At 41.8% G+C, this 10,374-nt stretch overlaps 1 protein-coding gene across 4 annotated transcripts; it reads left to right on the plus strand.

Annotated features, from left to right (window-relative positions):
- The first annotated feature begins 598 nt into the window (after positions 1–598).
- On the plus strand, positions 599–10,169 carry RBM7 (RNA binding motif protein 7). 4 transcript variants are annotated; one of them, XM_077839690.1, is made up of 5 exons: positions 647–770; positions 2,911–3,073; positions 5,392–5,494; positions 7,760–7,859; positions 8,758–10,169. In XM_077839690.1, exons 1-5 carry the CDS (start codon positions 675–677, stop codon positions 9,196–9,198), a joined length of 903 nt encoding a protein of 300 aa, XP_077695816.1. In that variant the 5' UTR covers positions 647–674; the 3' UTR covers positions 9,199–10,169. The 4 variants fall into 4 exon arrangements, with proteins under 4 accessions (XP_077695818.1, XP_077695819.1, XP_077695816.1 ...); XM_077839691.1 differs by having other exon boundaries at positions 7,763–7,859; XM_077839692.1 differs by lacking the exon at positions 2,911–3,073 and having other exon boundaries at positions 599–770.
- Positions 10,170–10,374: the final 205 nt, after the last annotated feature.

Below are 10,374 nucleotides of genomic sequence, written 5' to 3' on the forward strand. Positions count from 1 at the left end.
TTAAAGGTCAGAAATGACCATTGTGATCATCTAGGCTGAGTTCCTGCTAAGTAGGTCAAATAATTTCACCCACTGCTTCCTGTATCGTTTTACAGTATTGCCAACTCTCACGACAGGAGGTGTTTCTCTGGAAGCCCCAGTTTCTGGAGTCATATGACTATATGAGACTTAACGAAAAACAGGTTTCCAAGCCTCTGACAGTTGAGGGGAAATGCTTGAACTGTGACCTAAAGGCGCAACATCTGCAAGGCAAAGCAAGCCACCCCCATTTCACCATGATATTTTTGGAATTTCATTATTTTTAAAATCAGCCTCAAGATTTTTGCAAGACTGTGGCTAGCAGAGAGTCCAGCTGGAGCCCACCTCCTGGCCCGCTCCTTCCCTCTTCCTCCTTAGCACCAGTCACTCCCCCAGCAGCACTCATTCCCCTCCTAAAGTAGCCCATGCAGGGAGGGTCAGGGATTGGAACACGCGGCTTTTTAATACCTGGGGCTGCGCATGCGCACAGCGGAGACCCCCCCCCATATTTGTTCCCCAGCCAACGAGCGCATGCGCGCACCCGCCCGCCACCGTAAAGCTCTCCCGTGAAGGCGTAAAGCTCTCGCCCTCAAATGGTTGCGCCTGCGCAATGCACTGCTGGCGCCTGCGCAGTCAGTCGGGGCCCGTGCGTGGAGATGGGCGCGGCGGCGGCCGAGGCCAACCGGACCCTGTTCGTGGGGAACCTGGACCCCCGGGTGACCGAGGAGCTGGTTTTCGAGCTCTTCCACCAGGTACCGGTTTCTGCGCTCTCCGGGGGGGGCGATCTGAGAGGGCAGGACGAGGCCGGGCGGTTCCCGGCAGCAGCCTTCTCCCCCCCCCCGCGATGGGCGTCAGCCCCGCCCCCATCCCAGGCTCCGCCCACGGGCGCGGGCCGCTTGCTCCGGCCGAGCCCTGCGCGGCCCGGACTGCCCTGCTCATGTCGTCTTCCCCCTCCCCCTCCCCCGCATCGGCGCCTCGCCCGGGCAGGCTCCCGTGGGGGCGGTCCCCGCCCGCTGCCGCCGCCGCCCGCCTGAGGGCAGGGTGTCTCCGCCCCGCGCGCTTCGCCCCGCTCCGGGGCCTCCGCGTGCCTCAGCCTGCGTGCGAGCGTCCACACGGCCCTCGCCCTCCCTGGAGCCGGGTCTCGAACACGTCCCCACCACACTGCGCAGGCGGCGCCTGGCCTGGGGCTCTGCGCTGCCGCCGCGCTGAAAACGGCAGGGCTTGGATCCTAGTCACAGCGGGGCTTGGCTCCCCACCCACCCCTCTAGCAGGGCCCTCGGGACCAGGGTCTTGAATGCTTGCTGGCTTCAGTCAGGTGGATTTGAGCGTGGACCAAAGGGAGCGTGGGCTCAAACGTGAGTCAGAGCTCGGGCTTAGTTGTGCAGTGTAGACATACTCTGATGTTAAAGCCAGCAATCACCATTTTGATTATCTAGTCCAGTGATTCTCAAACTTCATTGCTCAGCAACCCCCTCCTGATAACAAAAATTACTACATGGCCCCAGGAGTTGGGATCGAAGTCTCCGCCCACCTGAGCACCACCGCCCTGGGTGGAGGGGCCAAAGTTCAAGCCTCACCACCCCATGCAGCGGTGGGGGGCAAAGCTGAAGCCCAGGGCTTCATCCCTAGCCGGGGGGCGGGGACCTGTAACCTGAGCCCCTGTGCCCAGGGCTAAAGTCAAAGCCTGAGCCCAGGGCTAAAGCCCTTGGCTTCTGTCCTGGGCCCCAGCAAGTATAACACCAGCCCTAGCAACCCCATTAAAACGGGTTGTGACCCACTTTGTGGTCCTGACCCACAGTTTGAGAACTCCTGATCTAGTCTGACCTCCTGCAAAAGGCAGGTCAGAGAATTTTGCACTTCAAATCCTGCATGAGCACTGTTAAACTCTTACAATTTTATTGCCAGGCTCATGATATTATATGTGGGTTTTTTGTGAAGGCACAACTGCTGAAGTAGATTGAAGAATACCACATAGTTCTTACAGCACTTGCTATTAGCAGATTTCAAAGCATTTCACCACACTTTAATTTATTGTCCTCAATACTCTGAGGTGGAGGAATATTCTCATTTTTATAAGTGGAGTACTGAGGCACAGAGAGGCTACATGAATTAACCAAGATCATACATCTGACGAAGTGGGTGTTCACCCACGAAAGCTTATGCTCCAATAAATATGTCTGTTAGTCTGTAAGGTGCCACAGGTCTCTTTGCCGCTTTTACAGATCCTGAGTAACAGGACTACCCTTCTGATACTCAAGGTCATACAGGAACTCACCAGTCTTGAACTCCAGTCTCCCTAGTATTAAGATGGTTCAGTGGTGAGGCACTGAACCATCAACTAACACTTTTTTTAAAAAAAAATCTGTCATAATTGTGAAGGAAAGCTTGAAATGTGACCTAAAGGGTCAAACCAGGAAACAAAGAAACCAAAACTTAGTATTATCAGATGTCATGATTTTTAAGCCAGTGTCACTATTTTTGATTGCTTGTGGCTGGCAGTATTGCTCAAGCCTATTTCTTGGTCTCTTTCTTTCCTTTCTAATTTGAGGTAGTCTTACCCTTCTGTTGCAGTACGTGTTTTGTTCTTAGAGTAACATACATGGCTTGCATAACTACAACTGCTTCTTATTACTCTTTGTATTGTGCTAGTGCCTAGAGGACACTGTATCAGGACATTGTATGCACGCATAATAAAAAGATACTCCCTGCCCCAAACAGTTTCACTTAAATACAGATGCATGTAACATTTCTCTGCAGAACTGGCATGTGTGTGGTGTTCTTTGTGTGCTTGCTTATGAGTTTCTTGATTTCCTTTTCCATTTCTTTGTAAGAGTAAAACTCTTCTGAACTTGCTCCATTTTTATTTAACATTTTTTGTTTCTTGATTTGCAGGCAGGTCCAGTAATTAAAGTTAAAATACCTAAGGATAGAGATGGTAAACCAAAGCAATTTGCATTTGTGAATTTCAAACACGAAGAATCTGTCCCTTATGGAATGAGTCTGCTTAATGGGATCAAACTTTTTGGAAGGCCCATCAAAATTCAGTTCCGATCAGGTATCCATGAAATAAACATTTAAACAATCTAGTTGTTTTAGGCAAAGTGGAGTTATCTTTTTCTCCCTTCACAAAAAATTTGACTATTTATATTTAATATTTTTAGGTAAAAAGGATATTCATTGTAGGATATCAAATTATAATTCATTTTTCTAATGGTTGGTATATTTGTGAAATGAAGGTGTCAGAACAGATTTGTACACTAGCCTTTCCTTATTATACTTTTCCTGCAGCAGGAGACTTGTCTGTCAGCTCTGCCTGGTTTGTTTTTGTTTTTTTTAGTGTTAACTTTGGTTTCAGGTTTTTGTTTTTTACACTGCAAATGTTGTGTGAATGGTGACTATAGCAATCCTAATCAATTACATCTATGTATTTAGAGAACTTCTACATTTTTCTCAAGGCTGTTCAAATCTACAGTATGGGGGTGCGGGGGGGAAGCTTCCGATTTAGCTGAGTGTATACCCAAAATTGTCTAATAGCATTGAAACAGCAGAAATGGCTCAGACTTAAATGATAGGATTATTGAATATAAGACTCTCTGTTTTGGAAATGGATAGGATGGCAAATGAAGCTCTCTCACGTAGGGATAAATTGCTGCTGTTGAACAAATTCAACCAATTCAAGAGAGTTGGAATTTGCATGCTCAGAAAGAGGGAAATCTTTGTTTCTAGTCCCCGTCACACACCCCCCCCCCCCGCCCCGATGATAGAGAGGTTTGGAAGAGGTACAGTCATAAGGTTGTATAATGTTCTGGAGGCAACAGTATAGAGTGAATGCTTGGGTTTGCCAGTGGGAGTGACTGATTCCTGAAAAGAGGAAGGAAATATCTATTGGAAGTCTTGGATAAGAATACCACCACTTTTTGAGCAATCCTTTAGATCAGTGGTGCCCACCCTTATTACACAGGAGGGCCATATAAACCCAACTTTGTGTGGGTCAAACAGATTAAATCTTAAAATATGTACAAAGTCACCTATATTGATATTTTAAGTTCAGCATGTTTTGTACATATTTAGAAAATTCTGTACGTAGAAAACCTGTTAACACACTTGTGCAAACTAAAATGATGTAAGCATGACAAAATGCTAATAAATTGGCTGTTAGCGTATTATGGTGAAGCAGGCTGCAAGCCTTATGAACTGCTCTGGTGGGCCATAGAATTCATTAACTTTATTTTCTTGGGTTTCATGCGAAAGGTTTATATATGTAGTACCAGATAAGTAGGGTCAGTAAACAATCCATTTAAATATATTCCTGCCTATTACATAGGTGAAAAAATTGAGTTCAGTGAATGCACAGTTTAGTCGTTTGGAGTGTAATACAGGACACACTGGAGTCGGAGGCAAAGCTCAGATTAATACATTATGGTAGTATCTAGTGGCTGCAACTAAGATTACTGCCCTATTGTGCTTAGTGGTGTATGGCATAAGAGATGATCCTTGCCTTGATGAGTCCCTTGCTTTCAATAGGTGAGGCTCAAACCATTAGTGAAATAAGTTGCCTTAAGAAACATAAGCTTTCCTACAAGGTAAGGAGAGAGCTCACTCTTCAGGTTTTCTGCTATATGTTTTAGATTATCTATTTTGTAGCTCCAAGAAATACTCTAAACCGGTGCCTCTGAACCTTTCCAGATCCCTTTCAAGAGTCTGATTTGTGTTGTGTAACCCCCAAGTTTCACCTGACTTAAACTTACAAAATCCGACATAAAAATACAAAAGTATCACAGCATGCTATTGCTGAAAAATTGCTTACTTTCTAATTTAGTATATAATTATAAAATCAATTGGAATATAAATATTGTACTTACTTTTCAGTGTATCATACACAGAGCAGTATAAACAAATCGTCTGAAATTTATTTTGTACTGACTTCACTAGTTTTTATGTAGCCTGTTAAACTAGGAAAATATTGAGATGAGTTGATGTACCCCCTGGAAGACCTGTGAGTACCCCCCAGGGGTACATGTACCCCTGGTCAAGGACTGCTGCTCTAAACTCCTCATGCTTTAGCTGGGGGAGGGGCGGGGGTTACAAATTACTGTTACTGGCATGTTAGTGACAGTTGTATCTGATTGCAGTTAAACTAGGTTTACTAGCCAGAATGTTGCAAGTTGATTGCATCTTTACCATTGGGTATTAAAACAATTGCAACACCCTGTTTTGTAAACCTGATTGTGTGCCTTGACGGTTCACTAATGAAACTCCAAAGCTAATTAAAAGCAATGCAGTAGTGTTTCCATCTTCTAACAGGTGTTCACTTCTTATCTGAACTTCCATTCGTTCTTTAGGTTGTCTTATAAAATGTTTGTTTTAATTCAGGCAGTAGTCATGCATCTCAAGATGGCAATTCATCTTATTTCCAGCATGGATCTGCTAATACAAGTCCTTCCAGCACACCACATTCAACACCAAATTCAAACAGGTAAAGACTTCTATCCCACCTACCAGCAAGTACTTGTCAAATATATACTTTTGTAATTTAATATATGGTGACTTTGCTGTGGCTGCTGTCCTGCTTCTGGGCAGAGTAGCAGTTGTACCTTCTTTCCAGTGAGAGGCTCTCTTCCTATTCATTTATACTGCTTGTAGGTGGAGCACAGTTGTATCTCTTAGGGCAACAAAATAAAAATTAGGAACCTATTGTGAGTGTGAAAAGTATATGGTGGTTTTGGGTTTTTTTATGAAAACAAGGTTGAAAAATGCATACCCAGTGTGAAACACTAGTTTTCTAAAGCTTTCCACTTCATATGCTCTAGTGAGCTGTGTTCTTTTGGGAAAAATCTAGTGAAAATAGAAAATTTGTAGTAACTTAGGGCAGGTCTAAACTACTGCTTAAATTAATCTAACTTGCGTCACTTAGGGATGTGGAAAAAGGCCCCCATGTTCCCTCAGCGATGCAAGTTTCGTGCTGTCCACACAGGTGCTATATTGGCAGAAGATGCTCTCATACTGACATAGCTTCCGCTTCTTGCGGAGGTGGAGTAATTATGCCGATGGGAGATCCTCCATTGGCATAGCACATCTTCACTAGATGCACTACAGCAGTTCAGCGGCACAGATGTAGTTTAGCCTTGCCCTTAGTGTCTCTGGTTTTTGTTCCTCTGTGTTGCTGTAGACCGTAGAGTTTAATTATTTTATTACAAAAGCTGTGTTGTGAAGCTTGATCTGAGACTTCACAGAACCGGTCAGGTGTATCTCAACTGAAATCCTGCATGTAGGTTTTTAAACAGATCTAAATGAAAGGCTGGGTAAGATCATATTGGGGAAAAAATAGCTGACACGTAGAACGCAGGATTGCTTTGCTTAATATAAGCTTTCTGTAAAATCAAAAAGGTGCCAAAATTATCAGCTCCAAAATTGGATTTGTGGTTACCAGAGGAATATACTGTTCAGTGGCCACTATTTGATGGGTTAGTATACCCACTATCAAAAGCAATACTTTTGAGTCTTATGTGGTGATTCACTTAAAACTAGGCTAGTTCTACTCTACATGAGCTGCAACAGAACAGTTGCAGGTATGCTGCTGTAGTGTAGATGCTTTCTATGTTGACAGAAGGGGTTGTCTGTTGATGTAGTTAATCTGCCTGTCTGCGAAGCGGTAGCTAGGTCCACTTAACTGCATCTATAGTGTGGGTTAGGTTAACTTAACTACAGTGCACAGGGTGCAAAATTTCTCACAGCTCTGAGTGACATAAATAGGTTGACCTAACTTAGGTGTAGACCAGGCCCTAGTCTCTGGATATGAATACAGTCTTACTGGATGGCTTCTTTTTAACTTGTAAGTTATGACAAGAATGATGTCAAGTACAAGTGTAATAGCTAACTTAAATGTAAATGATCCGTGCAGATTTGATTCTTGTCTTGATAGTGTACAAATAAAACTTCAACAGGTCTTGAGTAACTGAACTATTGAGTATTAATTCATGCAGATGTTTAGAAAATCTTACTGACACATCTACCACAAACAACCCCCATGTATGTAACTTTGTGCATTGAATAATTCAGTGGTAAATAGAAATCTCTATCCAGACCTTTTGTGGTGCCATCAAATGAAACTGTGAATTGCCTTTAGCTCAGTATGTTGTTCAAATGATATCACTTAAGTAGTCATAGTGCAAATAGAGTAAATTTATGCAATTCAGCATACAAAAAAATTGCTACCTCCTGTGGTATAATTTGGTTCAGAACCAGGAAGCAGTTTGTTTTTCCAAATGATACCTTTAGTTACTTTGCATACCAAACAGTCTTTACAGCTTCTCTCCTTATGGAACAGGTATATGTATTCTTAGTGGCCCAAAACCTAATGGTCTAAATAAGTATTGCCAATTAGTAAGAACATTAAAGGTATGCTGTTACCTTGATGGCTAGTCCCTTTTGAGAAAAGCTAAAAGCAGTTTCAGGTACGATCACTCCTGCTTCAAAGTCCACCTGCCAATTCTTGTGGTCTGAGTCACTTCCCTGTTTAAGCATGTTTTTCCATTGCTGTGTGAAAGACCCATACAGAAAAGGGGAAATAACAATGGGCAAAGGGCTGTCAAATACACAAAATAAGCAAGCCTTTTTAAAGAAAAAAATTACAGCATGACTTTTTTTTAAAAAAAACACTGATTAGGCTGCTGATGCCCCTTTAGCTTGCACAATGATGGTTTTGAAACACTAAAGACTAAAATTCCTAATCTTTCTTCAGCAGATATGATAGGAGCACAGATAACACGTTAACAGGATTCACATCCACGCAGATGCTGCAGAGGTCTTTCTCATCTCCTGATAACCTTCAGAGACAAATGGTATGCTGTTAAGTCAATAGAAACGGAAAATCTAAACCTAGTGGTCACAAGCAGTAGGTGGATAACACATGAAAACTCTCTCCTTTTAATTTTAAAGTACTTTTTTACTTAGGGATACTTATTTAACAGATACTGATTCACAGGAATGTGTTTATGGAGTGTTGAAAGTATGATTGCAGTAGGTTTACTGTTCCTGCCACTGAAGTGTTTAGTGCCTGAAACTCTTTGAACCAAAGAGTAACTATAGATAAAGCAATCAGTGTACACGTCTAAACTTACTCTGTGAGCCTGCATCCACTCCTTCTGTTAATAAGTATTCACATCAAAGCTTTTCAGCTGAGGAGCAAATATTGTTCCACAAAGGACAACTTAGCATCCGTATGAATAAAACCATCAGCTCTGATTTTTCATTCTGTTTGAGTGTCAACTTCTGAAAACAAATGCTCACTCGCCAAAAATAGGTCAGTATGTTACTTTTTTTGTCTCCTTTGGGTCAACTGTTTAATTGTGTAATCTCTTCAACCAAAACTACATCTCAAAGAAATTAAATGCTCTTGCTTTTTATTATTCTGAATTTTATTTAGTATATCATTTAGAGTTAAGCAGGCCTGGCTCATTAGAGGGATGAAAATACTGTATGACATTAAGGTCTCCAGTAGAGAGTGTGTGGCTGCCATGAATGCTGATGCACATAGTGCATGGTATTCCTCCTGTATTCACTATTTATGTAATGCAGAATTCATAGCCCTTTGTAAGTATTAAAAAACTGTCCTAAATCTTGCACCATGGAGTGCTGAGCTGTTCCATCAGTCATCCAATCTCAGCAGAACCAAATGCTGATTCAGTATCCATCAAATCAGCTACACTTCTTTCTTGATTACCCTTTTTTTCCCCCCAGATGAATAGTGGTACACGGCAGCAGTCACAATACAGTGGAAAGTATGGTTCTCCGCATGCAGAGCAGTCCAGTTATATCTCACCAGGGCAGCAGCAGAGTCATTCATTTAATCAGTCTTCAGGCTCACAAATGCAGCGTCGTCCAGATGGATCATCAGCACAGCGCAAGAACAGGCTGAACTCCCATCCTTATCATATGGACAGCAGACATTTTAACCGTGAGCAGCGTTTTGGAGACTATGGATCTGATCATCATTACAGAGGGAACAGAGATGAGTACAGCTATGAAGACAGGAGTCCTCATGATGCTGGATCTGATCACTATTCTAGAGGGAACAGGGATGAGTACTGCTATGAAGACAGGAGCCATGATGGCTGGAGCCATGACTATAACAGAAGAGAGAACTACAGAGATGGCAAATGGCGCCCATCCCGGCATTAGCCAGTATTTAAAGTGGACTCTAAAGAACTTTTAGGGGCTCTCTCCTCCAGATCTCAAATTGATTTTAACAAAGTGTATAGAGTAACATTGTAAGTTACCTTTTAAAAAACTTTTGTAAAGTCATGTACATTACCTTTTTAAAAAAAAGCTTCATTTTTATTGTATTAACTTTTCACCTCAGGGTTTTATGTAGAGATGTGCCACAACTTTTTTAAAAAAATCGTAGTTTGGGGAGGTGAAGTTGTACAGCTTGGTTGTATTAAAAAATTTTGTATTTTTTGTAGTGTAACTAAAGTCTCTGCAACCGATCTGGTGGTAATCCCATTAAACAAATTCCTTGTATGATGTGTGGCAGTTTAAATATTAAAGACAGTGTTTCATACTGAAATAAAGGTTGCTTTTGAAAATTTAATGTAATTGCCCTATAAAAGCTGTGGATAAAACAATTTCAGTGTTCCAAGTTCTTGCATTTAAGGACTTTGTTCTCATTTGTTCCAATCTTAGGTCTTTTGATTTTGTTTAAAAATTATGTGCAATAGCCTAAAATGTTTGAAGAATTTATATAACTAAAACCATTCAGGAACTGATTACATCCTTTGAAGTATGTTGTCTGTTTTAGAAAATCTGAATTTAGCCTGTGCCTCTTGATGCAAAGAATTTTTGTTTAATGCACAGGAGAAACAGGTGCCTATTTTATACATTTTTAGATGTATGCCCCTAATTTTTATGCAATATTAACTTTTAAATCAGTTGCTGAATTGTGGTCTGACTGAGCTACAGTATACAAAAGTAATAAGGGTTGATTGATTTGATTTGTTCCAGAGTAGTAACCAAGAAGCTGTTAGTGACAGAATTCCACATGTATTGAGATCTTGTTTAAATAACTATTCATGTGCCCTGGTCACTTTAATATATGTATTCCTATGTTTCAGTATAGCAATAAACTTTTTTATGAAAGTATTCAGTGAAAAGTTTGAGGTTTTAAGCTGTTTCTCCTCAGTTTGCATCTTAAGGTCTCTCCTACATAGCTAGCAATTGTCAGACTCATGATTGAATGAGAATTGAGTGGTAATTAGAAATACAGAACCAACTAAAAGACTAAATCAAAAGTCTGAAAACTAGATATTTCAGTTAATGTCTCTTACATGGACTTGCTCAGGTTTCAGAGTAGCAGCT

This window comes from Eretmochelys imbricata, chromosome 22 (assembly GCF_965152235.1).
Source record: "Eretmochelys imbricata isolate rEreImb1 chromosome 22, rEreImb1.hap1, whole genome shotgun sequence".
Lineage (NCBI taxonomy): Eukaryota > Metazoa > Chordata > Testudines > Cheloniidae > Eretmochelys > Eretmochelys imbricata.

Coding starts and splice junctions, on each gene's coding strand:
- RBM7 (XM_077839690.1), top strand. CDS start 675: ATGGGCGCGGCGGCGGCCGAGGCCAACCGGACCCTGTTCGTGGGGAAC. Junction 771..2,910: donor TTTTCGAGCTCTTCCACCAG/GTACCGGTTTCT, acceptor CTTGATTTGCAG/GCAGGTCCAGTAATTAAAGT. Junction 7,860..8,757: donor ATAACCTTCAGAGACAAATG/GTATGCTGTTAA, acceptor TTTTCCCCCCAG/ATGAATAGTGGTACACGGCA.